The 23,550-nt window shown below is 37.8% G+C and overlaps 1 protein-coding gene across 7 annotated transcripts in view; it reads left to right on the top strand.

Moving 5' to 3' along the window:
* Positions 1-23,550, top strand: part of LOC127416530 (serine/threonine-protein kinase MRCK beta-like) — a 118,055-nt gene that overhangs the window by 89,367 nt on the left and 5,138 nt on the right. For 3 of the 7 annotated variants that reach the window (XM_051655964.1, XM_051655966.1, XM_051655967.1), the window contains 16 exons: positions 923-1,006; positions 2,895-2,969; positions 3,119-3,224; positions 3,804-3,940; positions 5,834-5,973; positions 6,062-6,143; positions 6,409-6,625; positions 7,039-7,101; positions 11,685-12,281; positions 14,129-14,226; positions 15,274-15,358; positions 17,834-17,954; positions 18,041-18,158; positions 19,101-19,295; positions 22,096-22,204; positions 22,308-22,378. In XM_051655964.1, coding sequence (XP_051511924.1) covers positions 923-1,006; positions 2,895-2,969; positions 3,119-3,224; positions 3,804-3,940; positions 5,834-5,973; positions 6,062-6,143; positions 6,409-6,625; positions 7,039-7,101; positions 11,685-12,281; positions 14,129-14,226; positions 15,274-15,358; positions 17,834-17,954; positions 18,041-18,158; positions 19,101-19,295; positions 22,096-22,204; positions 22,308-22,378 — 2,298 coding nt within the window. The remainder of the gene's footprint in view (positions 1-922; positions 1,007-2,894; positions 2,970-3,118; positions 3,225-3,803; positions 3,941-5,833; positions 5,974-6,061; positions 6,144-6,408; positions 6,626-7,038; positions 7,102-11,684; positions 12,282-14,128; positions 14,227-15,273; positions 15,359-17,833; positions 17,955-18,040; positions 18,159-19,100; positions 19,296-22,095; positions 22,205-22,307; positions 22,379-23,550) is intronic. The other 4 variants (XM_051655965.1, XM_051655970.1, XM_051655968.1 and 1 more) reach the window with 2 other exon arrangements.

Here is a 23,550-nt window from a genome sequence, read left to right on the forward strand (position 1 = left end):
GATGCTTAGAGCATGACTCGGGCTAGCATCCAGCACTTAGTATTAACCACCTCCCCATTGCCTTCTAACCTCTTAAAAGGCTAATGTGAATGTCACTCTTCACTAAGCCATGTTAGTTAGCTCTTAAAGCCTAGTAGGAGAAGAAACATCCATAATGTGGATTGAATGACCAAGGCAATCAGACGGAAAATGAATCGAACGTATTAAAATAAATGAAAGATGATTAAATTGTAGGGGATTTTTCAAGAATATATTATTACCAACCAATACAACGATGATGAGTTTCATCAGTATGTGCTTTTCTGCTAAATGGACATTACAATCTGACTGTAATTCTCTGAGAAAGAGTTTGATGGGAATTTAATTTCTTAATGGTCCTAATAGCTTGACAGTTTTTGTGTATTTTAAAGTTATGTATCACCCATTAATTGATATTGCTGTACATTCAATTGACACAAAGACACACAGTCTATATTAGTAGCTTTTGTCTAACAGGGTTGCATTGTGCTAGGTAAGTATTCTGTGAGCACCACTCCCAGTTTCTTCAGAAAATATACAAATCTGGCTTGTACAGATAAATCATCATCTATTAACAAGGGTAAATTCATGAGTTTCACGAGTAAGCATATGACTTCTGATTAATTCTAATGTAATGTAGTTCACAAATGTCATCTCAGTTACAATGTGGTGATGATGTTTGCGTGATTTAAACCTGGTAGTGTAGAGTTTTGGGAAATGTTTTTAAAGCTCTTGACCCCACCTGTTGGCCAGAAATTTTGATCGTCTTGAATCAAATTACACTTTTTGTGCAGTGGAAAATCATAGGAGAAAAGATGCTATGTAGATGGAATATAAATAGTCGATAGCAAATGTTGCAAACAAATCTGATGCTATTTCACATCTGTGGTCTTTTTTCACTCAGACAAGCTCTGTGGGTGAAGTGGATGCCGCGCCCCAAAAGGCAGACATTCCCTCTTCCTCTCCATCAGTGGCTTCAGAACAGGATGTGAGTGTCCACCTTACACTTCCTATTACATTATGTTGCTGTCAAACTTCCTGTCTGATACATTGGTCGTTGATTTAGCAATTTCCTGGATAGTCCTGGATGAAGCGTGAAAAACCAAAAATGGTCTCCCAGAAACACAAAAATAAGCAAACAGATGTACATGTTCTGGGCTCAACAAAAAGGATGAGCAGAGGCTAATACATCTTGTGTTCATTGATCATGTACATGTGATTTTATGCCTTGCAAGTGAAAATATTGCAATTTTCTCATATTGAACATTGTTGTCACTTCATATTTTGGAAAGGAAACCAAATTGCAATGCAGTTTTCAAGTCATGGAAAATGAGAAAAATACCTAAATGTCCTAAAAAATAATAATTTGTCCTGAAAAATATTTTAGTATAATAAAACTGTTTGATTGTGTCACTGACAAGGTTTTTGTAATGTGTACAAGTATTGGTATAGTGCAAAATGTTTTCATTCCAACACTGCTATAGTGTTAACTACAAAAACATTTGAGTTGTATACTTAAGACTACAATGACGGTTGGACGTTTTTTTTTTTTTTTTATAGAATGAACTCAACTCACTTTACACCTCAGTATATAGATTAATTTTCAATAATTCAACGATCAAAGTCCGCTTATACCGCAGTTACCATATGTAGGGCCCTATGATTTCTGCGATTGGAAAACACGGATGGAATTACTGACTCCAGTCATAAAAGTTGCATTAGCTGTAAAATGTGAAATGTCACTAAATTTGACATATTTGGGACAAAAATTATTTTTTTAATGCACAATTAAATTAAATGAAAAAATTGTAATCTCAGTATGTCCAAGTGTGATTATTAAACCACAAAAGGCTGCTTTTAAATAAATATATAATCTGCAAGTGCTGCGTGTTCCAAAATGAATGTGTGAAGCCGGCCTCTCATACACTGAAAACACCTCATCGTGATCATCACGTGCTCTGTGTGTAGTAGATGACAGTGAGCAAAGCACTCTGAAGCGTGCAGCACATGCAGACTATATATTTATTTGAATGAAATAATAGCATTTGGGGATTTTAATAATCACACTGGGCCATGTAGCCAGCTGCTTACATGGAGGTGAGAAACTACTGTCAAAAAAACAGAAACACCAAAATAAAAGCTTGTTTTTAAATGGACGTGAGAAAAATGTTTTTGATCCTTACTCGGAATCCTATTACATTAACTACACTGAGAAAGTATGTAATTAAATAATAGATGTAATTAAATAATAATACAAATAATGAATTAAAGCAATATGTGACGTGTGATGTTCTGTTGTGCAGCACTTTATTAGACAAAAAATATCTTCAGTGTTGTTTCGGATTGTGCTGTGAGGATTTTGTAGAAAAGCACTTTATTTGATAAAAATAATGCAATGTTATTTTAAAAATGTAATTCAAATAATTCTATTTTCAGTTGATTAAAGTTTTAAATTAATTTGATTAGACACCATTTTGATGATGAAATGTAATAATAATGGCGAAATATAACCCTCAATAACCATAATTTTAATGACCTCTCATGTGTTTTTGCTTAAATATTACAACCGTGTTGCGCATAAAATGCCCTGGAAAATTGTGCCTTGAAAAGAGTGGGAATGCTGTGTTCTTACTACTTGTGGTGGGGCTAGTTAAAATTTTAGCTGGGCAAGAAAATGCCTGAAATATTAGCCTGACTGGGCAAGCAGAAAAAAATCCTTATTGTTGAGTCATATTTCATTTTTGTGTTTACATTTCATCTTTATTAGAAAAACAACTCTTACTGAGTTATGCATCCTGGATCATGCTCTGTAATATCCATGGTTTGTCTTGGCATTTCCTGATACCCAGTCTATTATGGTTTCTTTAATACTCTAGGAACCAGTCAAGTCTCAAGCAACCACCCCTGCTGCCCCCTCTCCAGTCTATCAGCCCACTCTCAGTGCACCAAAGGTACATCCTCATTTTCTAGCCACCATATGATGTGACTCACTTATCATTAGTCTATTTTCTTTAGCTCCTTTAAGTCTGTTGCCATACATTATAAGCTCAACTGCATGTGTTTGTTGCTCTGACTGTTCATATTTTGTTTGTGTCAATAGCCTAAAGCTCACCAGCTGAGCATCAAGACCTTCTCCACCCCGACCCAGTGCACTCACTGTACCTCACTGATGGTGGGCCAGATCCGACAGGGCTATGCCTGCGAGGGTGAGCCGAGTGTTGCTGATAAATGAAAGAGATTGAATAAACCCCATAAATTGGCAGCTATTATGAAGATGATAAGAGTTATTGATCTTAGTATGTATTTAGTTAAGTTTAAAGTGGCTTTTGGTCCATATCTGTTAGCATTGAGGTCATCTATATGCTAGTGCACTTATAAACGGTGACAAAATTTACTTTTAGCAGATATACGCATTAAAAATGTAAAGCCCTCCAGAAAAATAGACCAAAAATCATGACGAGTCATCTTGCACTACACAGATTTTTGTCCAATCAAATGCTCTCTAGAATGAGAATGTCCCATCTCCTAATACCACCTGCAACCCACTAGCAAGTAGCTAATCATGATTCATGGCTTCAAGCCTATTGGCTATTTTTATTTAAAAAAAAAAAAAAAAAAAAAAGGGACAAGCCCTTCAAAATGCCTCCTGCCTTAACTTGCTGTTTAAAGAAAGAAAAGTCATCAAGCCATTTCATGAATCTATGAAAAATGTGTTATAAAGAGGTCAATTTTATTTGAACTATGTGTGAATGTTTACTAAGTTTTAATCCCTTTCTCTCTCATAGTATGCTCCTTCATCTGTCATGTGTCCTGTAAAGACAACGCACCACAGGTTTGCCCTATTCCTCCAGAGCAGGCCAAGAGGCCTCTAGGTATTGACGTGCAAAGGGGCATTGGCACAGCTTACAAAGGCTTTGTCAGGGTAAGAATGATAATAAAGTTAAATATCTGTGTTCTCAAGGGCAAAATGTCACTGTCGCAAGGTTATTATAGTTTAAAAAAATTTATTTGGTTTTTTTATTTCTATTTCATTTTCAATTTGTCACAAATCTTTTTTTATTTTATTTTTTTATTTTTAGTTTAGTTTTAGTTTTTCAGTATATTTATTTTTTATTTTATTTTAGTATTTATAAGGGATAAATGGAGAATGGGAAAAACAGTTATTTTTGTAATGTGGGTCGGATAGCTGGACTCCCCAATGTCCAATTTGTAAATAATAATAATAATAATAGTAATAGTTGTAATAATCTTCATTTAACCCTAGTGCATCAATAAAAAAAAGTTACTCAGAGGTCCTTACAGGACAAAAATGTCTGCATCAAAAAACTGCCATAATAATATTATATATTAATATTATTTTCCACTTTCAATGAGTTTTTTTAACCAACATTAGTCCGGATCATAACTACCAAATATTCATTCATTTTCAGGATTTTAACCCTTTAAATGGCAGTTTGTTTATATCGTTCCACTGTTGTTTTTTATGAAAAAAATTTTGGGGGATTATCACAGTCTGGGATATGTCAGTGATTAGCAGCAACATTGATTTTGTTGCATTATTATTATTATTTTTTGTGCAGTGTCAAATAAAATAAAAAAATCTCAGGATTTTCCCTTTACATGCCAGTTTGTTTACATAATGCCACTGTTGTTTTTTACACACATACACGCAAATTTCTCAATACACACATACCAACACACCCACACAATTTTAGCTGCATCATTTATGCAATTGGCCTGTAGTGCTCTATAATACATCAAACAGAAAATAGGAAAAAAGCATGTATTTGCTCCATAGGCTAAAGTAACTCTTGCTGCAACTCTGAAAATTTAATATAAACAAAAATCTTTACCAGTTCCAAATGAAATGTAAAACAAATCACATATTGACTGGGTAAGACACCTTATGTGTGTGTATGTGCATTGATATGTGAGTGTGTTTGTGTGTGGGAAAGAGAGAATAAATTACTGGATATTGTTATATTGTTTCTGTTCTCTTTGTTTTAACCTCATGCTTTGGCAACACAACAAACAGACATGCCAAAAAAAGTTGAATTTGATATAAAATAAAATAATAATAAAAAATAAATAAATATTAATTTACTGGATGTTGCTGACATCTTCAGACATCTTCAAGCAGCGACTTGAGCCACAAAACACTGTGACTTTTCAGCAGATGTGTCATAATTTTAAGTCCCAGACACGACTTGCACATTTTTAACTGCTTTCCTCCTCTCCATGATGGTAGTAATTCCTCACTGTTGTTAATGCAATGAGGGCAATAGGCCATCTAATGGCATCTTCATGTTAAGGTAATGGCGGGTTTGAAGGCTTAAAAACATTCCGCAACAAAAACGAAAACGTAATATTATTCAAGATTATTTTTGTTTTAGTTTAGTTCGTTTCAGAGCCATGAAAATGTATTTTAATTTAGTTTTAGTTTTTCCAATTGTTATTTTTTATTTCAGTTTACAAAAATGTTTTCTTTTTCGTTTTAGTTTACCGTAATAACCGTGGTCTGTCAGAGTGGTCACAGTAACAATTCTTTTTTACCTTACCTGAACACCTGCATTAAACTTTGCATAGTACTATAAACTTATATAAACTACAGCATGAAATGTATTACTTTGTATAATTTGTACCAGTGTCAAAAATTCTCTTTTTATTTAGGAGAAATTGTTTTTACCTTTAGGAGAGCATTTTTTTTTTTTTTTACTGAACCTATAAATATACCAAATGTTAGACAACAAATAAATTACTAGAACCTTAAAATGCCCTTCTTGGAGTGATATTCATTTGTTTGCTCCTCTCTCAGATCCCGAAGCCAACAGGTGTGAAGAAGGGCTGGCAGAGGGCTTATGCTGTAGTGTGTGACTGTAAACTCTTCCTCTATGAGGTGCCTGAAGGGAAGTCCACTCAGCCTGTTGTGATGGCCAGTCAGGTTCTCGACTTGCGGTCAGGATTGTCATTCTCACATGCTTAAAACCCTGAAATTAGCAGCATTTTTCATTTTTGTGACATTGTGTCTTTGTTTTTCCCACAGAGACGAGGAGTTCTCTGTTAGCTCTGTGTTGGCCTCTGACGTGATCCATGCCAGTCGGAAAGACATTCCATGCATATTCAGAGTATGCTTTAAAAATGTTGTTATTCCTATAATCAGGGTTCCCACATCAATGGAAAACCTGGATACATCAGGGAATTTTGGTCTATAAATTGCTCTTTTTGAGTGTAATCTCTTATCCAGTAATGAACGAATGACTAAAACTTTTGAAAATTCATTAGTCAGAAAGAGTGGTAAACTTGTTCAATGCTGTGTTGCTATGTTTTTTGTTTGTGCATCACTATGATAATGAACTACAGTATATTTTTCCTGACCTCTGAACTGCACAGGTAACATCATCCACACTGAACTCCCCAATCCGGCCAGTGCCTTTGCTGGTATTAGCTGAGAGTGAAGCAGAGAAGAGGAAATGGGTGGGTATCCTTGAGGGCCTGCAGAATATCTTGGCCAAGAACCGGTTGAAGAACTGTGTGGTGCATGTCCTGCATGAGGCCTACGACAGCAGCCTGCCTGCCATCAAAACTACACTCTCTGCTGCCATCGTAGGTGAGTGCCAGGTGCAGTTGCTGCTAATTTACCAATTAAAAAGAGGGAAGCCCTGTTTTCAGGACAGGAATGAGAATTTATGATTACAAGATGGCCCTTTTTTTGCAAATACCCCCCAAAGAAACACATCCGGTTGGGGTCAGATTAACCCGAAACCAGCCACATTACACAGGGCTTTCTTTAGACTTATTTGCTGACTAGTCACTCAGTCAACCCTGCGACTTCGTCGATTTAAAAAAATATATAGTTTTCCACATTCCTATTGAGAACTTTGACCAGTGGTCAGATGTACTGATTGGGAGTATTTAGGATGATATCGCACATTTTGCAGTGCCTGTCTGAAAGAGAGCTCACATTCACAAATTTCTATCTGCTCTGTTTGATTCTCTCTTGAAATGCTGTCATCTCTACAGATCGAGAACGCATTGCCTTGGGGACAGAAGATGGCCTGTTTGTAGTCGAGATCACTAGAGATGGTAAGAGTACTCAGTATAACACAGATTCATTTGTTGTTCTTAGTTCTGCTGTGCAAAGGCAAAATGCAGTAACCACACATTTTGTCGTTGAATTATAATTGAGTTATAATAAAGACTATGATCTTTCCTTTGACAGTTGGGTTTGGTGCAACTATGCTCAGTTTAAGAGAAAACATTTAGTGTGAAAATAGCGGTAACTACGAAATCTGCAATAAAACCAAATAATTTTGCAGCTAGGGTTGAACGATTTACAAACAAAATCGATTATTGTGATTATTTTGAAAAATATTGTGATTGCGATTTGAACTGCTATATGATATACACTGGTGGCCAAAAGTTTGGAAGGAAATTGGTACTTTAATTCACCAAAGTGGCATTCAACTGATCACAAAGTATAGTCAATACATTACTGATGTTAAAAACAGCACCATCACTGTTTGAAAAAAGTCATTTTTGATCAAATCTAGACAGGCCCCATTTCCAGCAGCCATCACTCCAACACCTTATCCTTGAGTAATCATGCTAAATTGCTAATTTGGTACTAGAAAATCACTTGCCATTATATCAAACACAGTTGAAAACAGTTTGGTTTGTTAAATGAAGCTTAACATTGTCTTTGTGTTTGTTTTGAGTTGCCACAGTACGCAATAGACTGGCATGTCTTAAGGTCAATATTAGGTCAAAAATGGCAAAAAGAAACAGCTTTCTCTAGAAACTTGTCAGTCAATCATTGTTTTGAGGAATGAAGGCTATACAATGCTTGAAATTGCCAAAAAACTGAAGATTTCATGCAAAGGTGTACACTACAGTCTTCAAAGACAAAGGACAATTGGCTCTAACAAGGACAGAAAGAGACGTGGAAGGCCAGATGTACAACTAAACAAGAGGATAAGTACATCAGAGTCTCTAGTTTGAGAAATAGACGCCTCACATGTCCTCAGCTGACAGCATCATTGAATTCTACCCACTCAACACCAGTTTCATGTACAACAGTAAAGAGAAGACTCAGGGGTGCAGGCCTTATGGGAAGAATTGCAAAGAAAAAGCCACTTTTGAAACAGAAAAACAAAAAGAAAAGGTTAGAGTGGGCAAAGAAACACAGAGATTGGACAACAGATAATTGGAAAAGAGTGTTCTGGATCTTAACCCCATTGAGATTTTGTGGGATCAGCTAGACTGTAAGGTGCGTGAGAAGTGCCCGACAAGACAGCCACATCTATGGCAAGTGCTACAGGAAGCGTGGGGTGAAATGTCACCTGAGTATCTGGACAAACTGACAGCTAGAATGCCAAAGATCTGCAAAGCTGTCATTGCTGCACGTGGAGGATTTTTTTGATGAGAACTCTTTGAAGTTGTTTAAGAAGTTCTGACATTTTTTTTTTCAAATTGTAATAGTAATTTTTCACGTTATTAATGTCCTGACTATACATTGTGATCTGTTTAATTCCACTTTGGTGAACAAAAGTACCAATTTCTTTCCATAAGAGCAAAATCTGAACATTATTCCAAACTTTTGGCCGCTAGTGTATATATTTATTTTGGCACCATTCTGAGTAATTCTAGAGACTTTTGTGTGTGAAAATCCCAGGAGATCAGCAGTTACAGAAATACTCAAACCAGCCCATCTGGCACCAACAGTCATGCCACGGTCCAAATAACTGAAATCACAATTTTTCCCCATTCTGATGGTTGATGTGAACATTAACTGAAGCTCCTGACCCATATCTGCATGATTTTATGCACTGCACGATTTTATGCACTGCACTTCTGCCACACTATTGGTTGATTAGAAAATCGCATGGATGATTGTTGGTGCCAGACAGGCTGGTTTGAGTATTTCTGTAACTGCTGATCTCCTGGGATTTTCACACACAACAGTCTCTAGAATTTACTCTAAATGGTGCCAAAAACAAAAACATCCAGTGAGCGGCAGTTCTGCTGATGAAAACACAGCAAGTGTGATTCCTTTTATCCAAAATTAAATTGTGTTTTGTCCATGCTTTACTGCCGACCGGAAATACTGTTCTAGAAAGGGTGTTCACACTTGAGTCCCCTTAAAAAGATTCAAACTAAATGGGGGGGGGGGGGGTGACGACATCACAGTCACTTTGCATCTGTCCGATGCAGTGGTGTAGTCCTATTAAAAAAGTGGTTTACTATTACCCAGTCCAGTTTGGGGGAGGCAGGGGGTTGTTCTGGGAGCGGAGGAACTGCAACTCTGTACATATCGTAAATGCCGCATTCCTACAATTTGATGACATTCCAGCTTTGAAACTATCATGTTTCATAATTATAGGGACATGTTAAAGATTGCCAAATGACTAAAAAATTCAGATGTCCATCCAGTTAAATGGGCATTGTCAGGGTGGAAAATAACAGGGTGGACATTCAGTGGATAAATTAGCCACTTCATGGTCTGTGATTGATATTTAGCATAACATATTATGCATATAACATATTTGTAAACTTATATTGATGATTTTATTTGTTAACATAAATAAAATTGACATTTTAAAATTACATTTATTTCCCATTTATCTTCCCATTACATGGTAGATATGTTATGCTTGACCACATATGACTAACACCACAGAATAAAGGAAAACGTAAAACAATAGAGTAATAACTTCAAATAACTCAAAGTTATTTTGCAGAATGGCTGATGTCCACCTCTAGTGTGTGTGATGTCATTTCCTAACATATATCTTCAACGAAAGGTCATGGTATCATGACATAACAGGGTGCACAATAAATCAAGGGACACACAAAAAACCTCCACTATCTGTGTTAATATTACACATTTACCACAAATCAATATGTTAGTGAGAGGATGTAATACTAATCTTAACGGTTGCAAAAATGAGTTTTGTGTGAACGTCCCCTAAACTTAAAATGAACAGCGCTTTAATAAAATGACCAGGAAGAAGAAAGGCAGAGAAAAGGCTGAACACGAAAAGAGTGTATTTCTCTTTGGATTAGTATCGTTGTTTTGGCAGTAAATAGTGTTTATCCCAAGGGAAATGTAAGAAAATCTTAAGTCAAGTGTCCGTGTAAAGCACCAGCGGATATCTCACACAACTCACACGAAAGGTGTGTGTGTGTTTCAGGTACATTTCTCACAATTTGTGAAACATTCTCAGCAGTTTGGGTGTTAGGCACTAAAATACAGGACAAATGGTGTTGCGTATAGATTTCATTCGGAACAAAAAATTGTCCCTTAATTACGGGATGATTCCTTATTTTAAGGGACGTTTGTCAATTTATATTTTGCTTATTAATTTTACCTGATACTGCTTCAGCGTGAGGGTGACTCGTTCTCTTTCCTCTCCCTGTCATGAATTCCCTCATTAGTCAGGGGCGGGGAATGGTAGACTTCAAGTGATAATGCATTAATTACAATAAAGAATCGCCAGTTTCACAAAACACCATCGAGTACAGTTAAAGGGAAACTAACACGACAGTAGATTATGGACTTCTGAAGCAGCAAAACAAGTGGGTATACGAAGAGTATACGCACATTTTTACCCTTAGAAGTCGTTATACGCAAACAGCCCTGGGAGTAAACATAGTAAGCATACGGCGTATACGTGCGTATGGCCCCGACTACACCACTGGTCCGATGTGTACATGTTTTAGTGAAATTTGTGAAAGGGTCAGCTCACTTTTCATCATTATTTTTTTACCCAGTCAACTTATAGTATATTATTTCAATATATTAATAATAATAATTATTATTATTAATTATAATAATGTTAAGAAGTTATTATAAAAGTATATTATTGTTTAATAATAATAATAATAATAATAATAATAATTATGATTTATTACTATTATTATTATTATTTAATAGTCATTTATTTCTTTAACAATTTCTTGACTTGTTTTTGTCATTACTATGCAGTCCTGTTAAACCGTCATGCCTTTATTTTGGCTGAAGCTTTTATTTTGAAAACTGAAGGAACAGATTTTTTTGTTGTTTGTAGTTGAGTAGACAATATCCTTTAAATGCAGTGAAATGCTCTCATCTGCCTTGCACTCTACAAAATCCCGCTGTCATTGTGTTATTTTAAATTTGTAAAGTAAATTGTTGCGGCCAAACAGAGACATATGTGCAGTTACACAAATCTGCAATTAAAGTGAATCTGGAGCACTTTAAATATAATGCGCTCAGTGCACTTTAGCACACCAAACCAAATTTAGAGCACATCAGAGTCACCCGAGGCACCAGATAGAGTGAATTTGTGTGTATCGAGCACAGATCTGCTCTGAAACCACTGAAAACACGTGTGTAATACACCGACACCGTTTACATGTGTTTAAGAAAGCACTACACACTACAGGCAAAACAGCTGCGCACATAAGCACAGCACAGCATGGAGTGTGTTCAGACTATTTATTTATTTAATTAAATCGCGGTTTGATATATTGCGATATCGATTTTTAGATTAATTGTTCAGCCCTATTTGCAGCCATTTTTCTCAGGTTTATTGTTGCGCCGTAGTTACTCCATTTTGCCTGGGTAGAGTTGTTTTAGAAGCTCTTTAAAGAATTTTACACTAATTTCCCATTATCTCCTCTTTCAGTGATTGTTCGTGCTGCTGATTGCAAAAAAGTCAGCCAGATCGAGCTCATTCCCAAAGAGAAGATGGTGGCCCTGCTTTATGGTCGTAACCGCCACGTCCACTTATACCCCTGGGCGACACTAGAGGGCGCAGAGTCTCCTTTCGATGCCAAGCTGACGGAAACAAAAGGCTGCCAGGCTTTGACCATAGGTACCCTACGCCCAGGTGGCCCCGCATGTCTCCTAGCGGCCGTGAAGCGTCAGGTCCTGTGCTACGAAATCACCCGCGCAAAGCCCCACCATCGCAAGTTGTGGGAGGTACAGGCACCCGGTGTCGCCCAGTGGCTGGGTATTGTTCGTGATCGGCTCTGTGTGGGTTACCCATCAGGCTTTGCTCTGCTGGCCATGCAGGGAGAGTCGTCTCCAGTAAGTTTAGTGAGCCCGGCAGACCCTTCGCTAGCCTTCTTGGCCCAACAGTCCCTGGACGCTCTGCATGCGATGGAAGTGGGGGCCAATGAACTGCTGCTGTGCTTCAGTCAGCTGGGAGTGTATGTGGACGCACAGGGACGACGATCGCGAACGCAGGAGCTGATGTGGCCATCCACGCCACTTGCCTGCAGTATGTGTTCAAGAGTTAAGCATAATTAGCTAAAAAGCCGGGCGCACACTGGATAATTTTTTACTGTCCCTTACTATTGTCATTTGTCAGACTCTACGTTATGAGCCCAGCGAGATCTTGGGTAAAAACCTTGCCACACTGTGCAACATTAAGTAGCCCGTGTTGATTGGGTTTATGTCATCTTGTCTTCATAAAAGCAGTCACAAAAAGTACAAAAAAAAATTCGACACTGCCAGAGCTTTATCAGAGGTGAAGATTCATTGCAAAGGCAATTAACTAGCCATCGGTGAACATGTCACATTAAGTTCTTAATGTCAGACGATTTACCCTACGACAAGAGAAATATTTTACAATCCCCAAAATTTGATGGCAAAATATGACAGTGTGAACCCGGCTCAAGTAACAAGGAACTAGGCAACAGTGTTCATAATCTGAATTCTGTGTTTTAATGTGAAGTTTTCAACCTTCCTTAAAGGAATATTCCGGGTTCAATACAAGTTAAGCTCAATCAACAGCATTTGAGGCATAATGTTGATTACCACAAAATTAATTTTGACTCATCCCTCCTTTTCTTAAAAAAAAAAAAAAAAAAAAGCAACAATCTGGGTTACAGTGAGGCACTTACAATAGAAGTGAATGGGGCCAATCCGTGAACATCAAAATACTCACTTTTTCAAAAGTATAGCCACAAGATGTAAACAATGTGTGTGTTAACATGATTTCAATGTGATAAAATCGCTTTCTAACATTTTCTGTGTACATTTATTTCCAGTTTTACAACTTCGTTGCTATGATGACGTATGCTGTAAACAATAAAACGACTGTAAAAGCAATGATTTAAACAACTTTACAGCTCAAATATTATGAGTTTTAACAGAATAATTATAAGTGCTTTTATAAAATTATAAGCTTTACATTTCTGCCTTTAAACCTTCCAAAAACTGGCCCTATTCATATTCATTGTATTGTAAGTGCCTCATTTTAGCCTCGATTTTTGCTTTTTGTGGTTATCAACATTATTAGACAAATGCTGTCGATTGATCTTATCTTGCACTGAACCTGGAATATTCCTTTAAATCCCTGTGTTTTTCATGTATAGACTTAAAATAAAGGGAGGGGTAGGAAGAACAGAAGAGAGTGAAGCAAAGTGGGAGGTAGGAAATATAAAGTTTGAGAATTTGAGTTTGGAAGGTAAAATAGGGTAGAACAACCAAATATTTCACAAGTTTCAGTCAGAGTAATGAGTCACAGATCTTTCCAGTCTTTAACCCAGTTTTACAGCAGGCCTTTCAGTCCTTCAATGAGAACAGCATCCTGAAAGTTTGACTAGTGCAATCATTGGATTTTGCAATAGGACCTAGATTTTACTTTGAACATAATGTGGTGACCCAACACAGTACAGAATAGTTTGCAATAGAAAAGTAGCCTTTTATGTCCTTTAAATGTCCTTTAAATAAAATATGATATGTATTAATATTAACGTGTACTGCATAGGCCCAACAATATGACAATAATTAACATGACATAGGCTCAAAAGGAACATTGACGGTTCTGTAATTGTTTTAACAACAGCAGAATTTGAACCAAAATACTGTTGAGTTTGATTGGATGCACAAAACAGTGGATGGAAAGTATTTTTCCATAAAAAGGGATCAATTCCATTTTTTAAAGTTAATATGCCTATTTATTTTGCTATCCAACTATGCACGATTATATTTGCATTTTGCAATGTTTTTCCCTGCTGTTCACGACAGAACAGTCAGGCGACCCACCAGTTGAGAGGCACTGGCTTCTAGTGCATTCTCATAATCACAAACATGATCTTGACTAATTTCCACTCTTTTCAGGTTCAAATTCCAACTACCTGACAGTGTACAGTGATTATGGTGTAGATGTGTTTGATGTCCACACCACTGAGTGGGTCCAGACCATTTCGTTAAGAAAGGTGGGTTTTATTGTATGTGAAAGGCATTGTGTCTCGTTTTAATGGTAACAATGGTTATTTTGGGGTTTCGGTGTTGTATACATGTCAAGATATGCTTTAACATGGTAGTCGACATGCTTCTAAAATTCATTTAAATGTTTTTTTTTTTTTTTTTTTTTTTTTTAGGGCTGGGAAATTTCACGCGTTAATATCTGCGATTAATAGTTTTTGTTTAACTAGTTAAAAAAATTATGCAGTATCCTTTTTTCTTTTTTTTTTACTTCCTGAAACTTCACTAATCTCGCAACATGAATTACAGTGTAAAACACAGACTATTTTAGGATATCCCATTATATGGTGAAATTAACTTTATATTCAAATGCTTTGTAAAAATAAAATACAAATATTTAAATATGAATGTTAAAGTTAACAATAATGTTAATGGAAAAAACTATATATTATACACAGTGTAAATGCAATGTGGAACAAAAGACAAGTATTTTTGTGATCACTGGGATAGATGGTCATTGTTTTATTTGGGCGGTGAGGGTTATGATGTTCTGTGCACTGGATATTTTTTGTTTTTGTTTTGTGTGAAAATCCCAGGAGATCAGCAGTTACAGAAATACTCAAACCAGCCCATCTGGCACCAACAATCATGCCACCGTCCAAATCACTGAGATCACATTTTTTCCCCATTCTGATGGTTGATGTGAACATTAACTGAAGCTCCTGACCCATATCTGCATGATTTTATGCACTGCACTTCTGCCACACGATTAGCTGATAAGATAATCGCATGGATGATTGTTGGTGCCGGATGGGCTGGTCTGAGTATATCTGTAACTGCTGATCTCTGAATGGTGCCAAAAATAAAAAACATCCAGTAAGCGGCAGTCCTGCTGATGGAAACACCTTGTTGATGAGAGAGGTCAACAGAGAATGGCCAGACTGATTCGAACTGACAAAGTCTACAGTAACTCAGATAATCGCTCTGTACAACTGTGGTGAGAAGAATATCATCAGGAAAAGTGCAGCTGATCTCATTTTGGTTTGTGTCTCTCTTAGATCCGGCCCCTGAATATGGAGGGTAGTCTGAACCTGTTGGGTTCTGAGCAGCCCCGCCTCATCTATTTCAACAACAACTCCTCAGGTCTGATCCCATTCCTTCAACACACACATAACACACACTCCACTGTCTCAACACACTCAATTTCCTCATAAGGTAACATCTGCTTCACTGCTAAGTTCCTTTGTTCAATCTCGTTGCAATAGTTCACCATTGAGGAATCTTGACCGTGTCAATCGTACCTCCCACTTTCTCATACACTGACACACACTGATATATTCTAGCAGGCTCACACATGTTTAAACTTCTCAAATCTGTTTAAAGGTTGATGCACAGGTAATGAAATGTATGGTCCCACCCTTTCTGTTCCATTTACAGTTCACTTCCTACCAACATTGGCAGATTGCCCTCTCGATAAAGATGCTTTTGTTTGGTAAACTGAAATGACCTCATTCGTCACACCTGCTCTTGGCCTGCTGCCAACAACATCCACAGTCCATTCAGAAATTCTGAACTCAAAAGCTCAGGACTGTTATCATTTATGTGGCTGAACTGAAAACACATCTTGCGGCGTGTCCTGTCCAGGTGTGATATGATAAAGCAGTAAAAGCAGTCTTTTTTTTTTTTTCAAAACCATCTACGACAACTGACAAGACATATTATTGATTGCAGTGTCACACTGGATAGCCCTATCCCCAAAGAAATCTCATTGGTCCAAAATCCCTCTACACATGACTGTAGCTGTGTCCGAAATCGTTCACTCATTCACTATTTCCTATATAGTGAATGGCAGTGAGTGCACTATATCTCAGCAGTGAGTGAACGAAATGAGTGAGTGAATTCGGACGCTGACATATACACAAAGCGTCAGATCTCTGGGGCTGTCACAGAAACAACATCACATATTAACTTTTAAAATACTTGGGCCTTACTTGTTATTCTTATTAAATAATATGAATACAATAAATCTTCATTCTCTTTGTCATTTTTAATATATATGTTAATATAAAGAGTAAACATTTTATCAAATGCACATTATTGTATTTATCTGTTATACTTTAGTATCTTTAAACTCCAATATAAGCTGGGTAGCGTTTCTGTGCTCACAGCGCTCGCATCCGACCATAAACACAAAGTTATCATAACTTACATGTTATAACCGAATATTTAAATCATCTACAGGATTATCATTTCCACTGTGTGCAGTCTCCTGAGTTAAAATAATATCACCTCAGTAAATTATTTAGTAAATAAAGAATTCTTCTGCTTAATGGCAAAATTCTGTATAAAATATAAATAGAGTACATTTTAAAATGTATCTGTATGATTTGCCTCTCTATATTTTATTGTTATTTTAATCAAGTAGTGATTTGTCAAAGTAATTTAATACATTCAGCATGAAATAAAACATTGCAGGAGTGAAAGAAGCAGTAAACTAGCGTCTCTCTCTCCAGCACGAGCTCCCTCTCCCAGCTTGTACGTCTTCCCCGCGGTGAATTATGGGCAATTAACCATCATCGTATATCGAATATACACTCGAAATTAGAGTGCACTGTGGGTAAGAATGAGTGAACAAAAGTAGGGAACGAGTGGCTCACTCAGAATTCAGACACTCCTACAAAATGCCGGACACCTGAAATAGTGCACTATATAGTGAATAGGGGCGGTTTCAGACACCGTGAGTATATTAAACATAAGTTCTTATTGGCTGTGATTGTTTCGTTGTGCAGCATTTTTGCTTCCCTTGTGGACAGACAAATTACTTTAAAGGGATAGTTCATCTCAGATGTGTTTGGCTTTCATTTTTCTGCAGAACACAAATGAAGATTTTTAGAATAATATTTCAGCTCTGTAGGCCCACACAATGCAAGTGAATGGGTGCCAGAATTTTGAAGCTCCAAAAATCACATAAGGCAGCGTAAAAGTAATCCATAAGACTCCAGTGATTAAATCCATATCTTCAGAAGGGATATGATAGGTGTAGGTGAGAAACAGATCAATATTAAAGTCCATTTTTATTATAAATTCTCCTCACTGCTCAGTCAGTCTCCACTTTCACTTTCATTTTTACATTCTCCTTCTTCTGTTTTTGGAGATTCACATTCTTCATGCATATTGCCCCCTCCAAGACAGGGAGGACAATTTATGATAAAAAATTACGAGCTCAGTTGGTGTTTTTTTTTATTTATTATTTTTTAATTAATGACTGTCTGACTGCTCATAGTCATCTTATTGCAAGACTACTTGCCAAATAAACAGTGATTTGAGTTGAAATTATTTTATTAGCTTGTAGAGATCGCACAGTGATCCGAGAAGTAGTAAAGATGGCTTAGATACTCAGATGAGTGGTCTGATATGTGGTTGTGCTGTTGTTACTGAGAAATATCAGACCGCTAGATGGCGCCATTGACCAGTCAGAATTGAGTATTCCAGAGAGCCATGTAATAATGCTGGAAATTTATCCGACTTGTTAGGACACAGTGTCAACTTTTTCTCAACGTTGTGATCAATGCTCTTTCTTCACATTCACACTGTCTTTCATTCCCTTGTTCCCTGCAGAAGGCTGTGAACTTGCTGTCCCAGAGACCTCAGACAACAGCAAGAAGCTGATGGTGAGGACACGCAGCAAGAGAAAGTTCCTTTTCAGAGTCCCAGAGGAGGAGCGGCTGCAACAGAGGAGGTTTGGTGCTTTCAGCCTTCAAAATCTGTAACTGACTTACTGCTGCACTGCTTCTAATGCCTTTTATTTCACTTTGTCTTCTATAGGGAGATGCTGAGGGATCCTGAAATGAGATCCAAGCTTATCTCCAACCCCACCAACTTCAACCATGTTGCTCACATGGGCCCAGGCGACGGCATGCAAGTCCTCATGGATCTGCCTCTGGTAATGCCTTCATTCTGGCTTAGTCGACATCAGACGATCAGTTCCAGCTTAACACAATGTGCAATAAAGGGGTCATTTTTCTCACTTGATTTCAGTGTGAAAGCACATTTGATGCTAATGGTGTAACTGATAAGCACCTGGTTTGGTAACACACAGATTTCATGGTCAAATCTGCATGGGACAACCGACCAGCTGAAGAGTTATTAAAATCCCTGTCCTGTCAAAACCAATCTCTCACCAGTGTGCCCTAGAGCAAGACACTGAAGCCTTGTTTTTTTAGCGGTGCACTCAGTAAGTTTTACACAAAGACATGAATAGCATTTTTTTAGAAATATGATGTTAATTACGTACACTCACATTAGATGTAGACTCCGGTCATGTTAGTGACCCAATAAAAGCTGTTTAATTTTGAGTGCACCTTTAAGGCTGTGTTTCTGAGTTTCCCATTTTAGGTGTCTCACTAATCCGACATACCCGATTCAGGTCATTGGGTACTGCACTACTGACCAATGAATTAAATTCTTCATAGTAGATGAGAGATGTGCTGGAACAATTGAGATGCTTTGAGAATTATTTTTAAATCGAATCGCGAAATGCCAAAATATTGCCACCCCTAGTGTTTTTGGTGCTTAAATGCACTTCAGTGGTGGCTTCAGTAGTGTTGTGGTTTATTATGATTTAGGAAAGTGACATTAAGAAATACTGTTAATCTATAGACTGCTAGGGCTTTAGTACTCATCATAACATCCTTTTCATTTTACAACTGCACAGCACCAAAATCTCTCTCTTCTCTCTGCATGTTTCTTCTAATTCAAAGCCAGCCAGCTCCACTCTCTTCCACCCTTACACCCTTTTCTCTGTCTCTCTTTTTCCTCTTCACTTCTCTCCTTCTGTTTTTCGCTCTGGTTGTGGATTTGCTCTGTCCTCCGGTTGCCGTGGCAGCAGCCGAGTGAGACTCCCTCCCCCTCATCCTCTCGTCACCATGCCCTGATTTCCCCTCCGACCAACTTTGAGCACGTCTATCACATGAGTCCCATCTCTGCCGGGCTCTATCTGCAGAAAGAGCCTTCCTCCCAGCAGAGCCTGCTTCAGTTCTCCTCTTCCTCCTCCTCTCCTTCCACATCCTCCCTGGGAAGGGTAGGCTAGCAACCCACCCCACTTCCTCTTCCCATTCCCCATCCCTCCTCCCCTCACCACACCGTCCAGTCCCTCTTCTTCCTTTTCTTCCCACTCCTCCAGTTTTATGTCATATCTGTCCTGCTGAACTCTTTGTTCAGCCCTGAGTGTAGTGACTCTGATTGAATGAAGATCAGAGGTACTTCTGTTTCAATTAAAGGAATAGTTCACCCAAAAATTAAAACTGTCATAATTTACTTGCCCTCTTGTCGTTCTAAACCCATATGGCTTGCTTTCTTCTGCAGAACATGAGGATACATTTTAAAGAATGTCATGATCGCTGATTTGTATACAATAGCAGGTGATAAGTGACTCAGTTTAAAGCTTAAAGGGACATTTCACCCAAAAATTTGAATTCTCTCATCATTTACTCACCCTCATGCCATCCCAGATGTATATGACTTTCTTCTGCAGAACACAAACATAGATTTTTAGAAGAAAATATCAGCTCTGTAGGTCCATACAATGCAAGTGAATGGTGACCAGAAGTTTAAAGCTCCGAAAAGCACAAAAGCAGCATAAAAGTAATCGATACGACTCCAGTGGTTAAATCCATGCCTTCAGAAGTAATATGATAGGTGTGGGTGAGAATCAGATCAATATTTAAGTCCTTTTTGTACTGTAAATCTCCACTTTCACTTACACATTCTTCTTTTGTTTTACTTCTAAAGAAATGAATAGCAATGTTGAAACATATGTATAAAATCATAACCACTTACATGAGATGAAGACTTCAAACATATCAGTAACCTTATAAAAGCTGTTTTATTCTACATGGAGAGGGTCCCCTCATGGGGGCCACCATATTAGGATCACATGACCAGCCGAATACTGCTCACCTAATCTCAGTAACTGTTCCGTTATTGGACACTGTCGCTCATGGATCAAATTAATTATGGCTGACTGAAAGTAGCGCATTTCTACAATGGCATTGGTAACTGGAAAGTACGGAGTTTGAATGATGCTACATTTATGCCCCTAGGTGTCAGTGTAAATCCAATGCGACATGCATAAAAAAATTACTGAGTGCATTTTTAAAAAAGCATCACGTGTGTTTTATTACAAGTTTTCTTAAGGCATACAATCACTTTACATGATAACCCTCATTGGTTCGTGTGTCATGACATCATTGGCATGAACCAAAGAGGTTTGATCTTAATGACATATTTGATTTGTGCTTTGAATATGTGAGTTGATCAATGATTTCATTTAATCTGAGAGTGAATAACTTACATTTTGGTCTGTTTTTCATACAAATTTGTTTGTATGCCTTCTGAATACTTGGAATATGAGTGAATATTCAAGTCATGTGAAAAACTATTATTCTTTAAGCTTTAAAGTGAGTCACTATCAACTGCGATGCTATGGAAATAAGTGATCGTGACATTCTTTAAAATATATCCATTTGTGTTCTGCATGAGAAAGAAGTTAATGAGGGTGAATAAATTATGACAGAGTTGTCATTGTTGGGTGTACTATTTCTTTATTCCTTTAAGCCATTTCAATGTGAAAATTTAGGCAGATTCTAAGCGTAAAAGAGTTGATAAATGTCTTGAATGTTCTGAACTGAAATGGACTGTTTGAAAAACAAACTTGCTAGTGCTTTTGCCAGTCTATATCGGTTTGGAGCTCAGCTACAGGATATATGTGAAGACACCCAAAAAAAGCCCACTTTTGCATCCATGTTGAATATACACTGATCAGCCACAACATTAAAACCACTGAGAGGTGAAGTGAATAACATTGATTAAATCGTTACAATGGCACCTGTCAAGGGGTGGGATATATTAGGCAGCAAGTGAGCAGTCAGTTCTTGAATTTCATGTGTTGGAAGCAGGAAAAATGTGATAGGATCTGAGCGACTTAAACAAGGACCAAATTGTGATGGCTATACGACTGGGTCAGAGCATCTCCAAAACGGCAGGTCTTGTGGGGTTTTCCAGGTATGCAGTGGTTAGTACCTACCAAAAGTGGTCCAAGGAAAGACAAGCAGTGAATCGGCGACAAAGTCATGGGCGCCCAAGTCTAGCCCGTCTGGTCTGATCCCACAGAAGAGCTACTGTAGCACAAATTGCTGAAAAACGTAATGCTGGCCATGATAGAAAGGTGTCAGAACACACAGTTCTGGGGCTGCATAGCCACAGACCGGTCAGAGTGCCCATGCTGACCCCTGTCTACCGCCGAAAGCACCTACAATGGGCACGTGAGCATCAGAACTGGACCATGGAGCAATGGAAGGTGGCCTGATCTGATGAATCACGTTTTCTTTTAGATCATGTGGACGGCCGTTTACCTGGGGAAGAGATGGCAGCAGGATGCACTATGGAAAAAGGCAGGCCGGCAGTGTAAGTGTGATGCTCTAGGCAATGTTCTGCTTGGGTCCTGGCATTCATGTGGATGTTAATTTGACACGTACCACCTACCTAAAGATTGTTGCAGACCACGTACACCCCTTCTTGGCAACGGTATTACCTGATGGCAATGAACTTCTGATACCACAGGACACCTTCAGAGGTCTTGTGGAGTCCATGCCTCGACGGGTCAGAGCTGTTTTGGTGGCACGAGGGGACCTACACGATATTAGGCAGGTGGTTTTAATGTTGTGGCTGATCGGTGTAATTTGTGCATTAAACACATTGGCAAAACAATAGTGTTGGTGCAAAATATGTTTGAAAACAGTGATTACATATCACTTTATAAGTGTATATGATTATGGCCATCTCTATATGTGCATGTCTGATTCTTTGTCCCTCTGCTTCAGAGTGTGATGCCCTCTTCTCAGGATGACCCATCAAAAGAAAAGCCACGCCCTCTGTCTAGTATCTCACGGCAACAGAGGAGTAAGACCCACATTACCCGCACTGCTTCAGGTACATGCACATATGCAGACTGGCATGGGAAAATGGCTATACACACCTAATAATTGTAAAACTTGCCATCTCAATGCCATCAACTTGTTCTTTGTGCTTGAAGGAGGAGGAGATTTTGGTGGAGCAGGGTCATCTCGCAGTATTTGTGATCAAGATCAAGACTATGAAAGAGAGGTAAAACTTAAGAGTTAAATTTGAAAGTTAAAAAGTTAAAATCTGGTGTCTACTTGGATGAGCTCTACAGGGGTATCAAATATTTGTTTTTAATTAGCTTGCACCAGATTTTTAAAACTGCTTTAAATACATGATATCTTGAGGAGCTTTGAGGTGGTTTTGGCCACTGAGAAAGATCTCTTCTGTCCTGATTTTGTGAGCTGTAATAACTGCCCCACTTTTCAAAGTACAACTGACTAGAGGTCGACCAATAGTGGATTTTACCAATACTGTTAACTAAGTTGGTCAGTACCTGCTAATAACCGATTAATCAACCAATAGTTTTTAAAATTGATACTGAATGAAAACACTCAAATTAAAATAGTGCTGAACTTTATTACAAAAATAAACAGTTCCGACAGAACCATGAAAATGTATTGTACTTTTTTAAATGAAATAAATATTAATATATATGAACGAATATTTGAATTTTAAAGTTAGCTGATATTTAAATTGATGGTGTTTCCTTAGTCCACAAGAGGGCGCAATAAATACATAAACCATTCAGCACCATTATTTTATTGCATAGAACATTCCTATCCTGGCTGTTAAAAAAAGAGCATTTCATTTTCAACTAATGTGCATAAAATAAAAATAAAAAGTTTTAGTCAGTCCATATTCTCAAATGTTAAGTACAAAGTAAAAGGGGGGGGGGGCATGCTTCAATAGACAGTTCACATTGTGTTACACTTGCTCTGATTCCTACTATTCAAGACTCAAGCTTCATAATAACAGCGAAATACCACATTGTTTTTAATTCAGGACAGTTGTATGTAGAGTAGCAATATTCACAGATAGCAGTGGTATTCGGCTGAACTCGGTGGTGAAGTGGCTCAGACTATGTGCCCAGGCCAGGGGCTGTTCAAACAGACGGAACACAACAGACTGGAACTGAATACTAGGATCTCGAGACACACATTTCTAAGTTGAACATCTTTCCTGACAAAGCATTTAAACAACTCATTGCTTAATCTAAGAAACGCTTATAAGAGAGCAAGACGCAATGGCCAAAGACCTCCACCAACTGTAAGGGGCTGTTCACACCAAACGCTTTTGCAACCATTCATTTGTTTTCCTATGTAAACACGTGCTAGACGAACGTCTTTGTTTCCCTTTGTTTTTGTTTATTCATC

Source organism: Myxocyprinus asiaticus, chromosome 25 (assembly GCF_019703515.2).
Source record: "Myxocyprinus asiaticus isolate MX2 ecotype Aquarium Trade chromosome 25, UBuf_Myxa_2, whole genome shotgun sequence".
Taxonomy (NCBI): Eukaryota; Metazoa; Chordata; class Actinopteri; order Cypriniformes; family Catostomidae; genus Myxocyprinus; species Myxocyprinus asiaticus.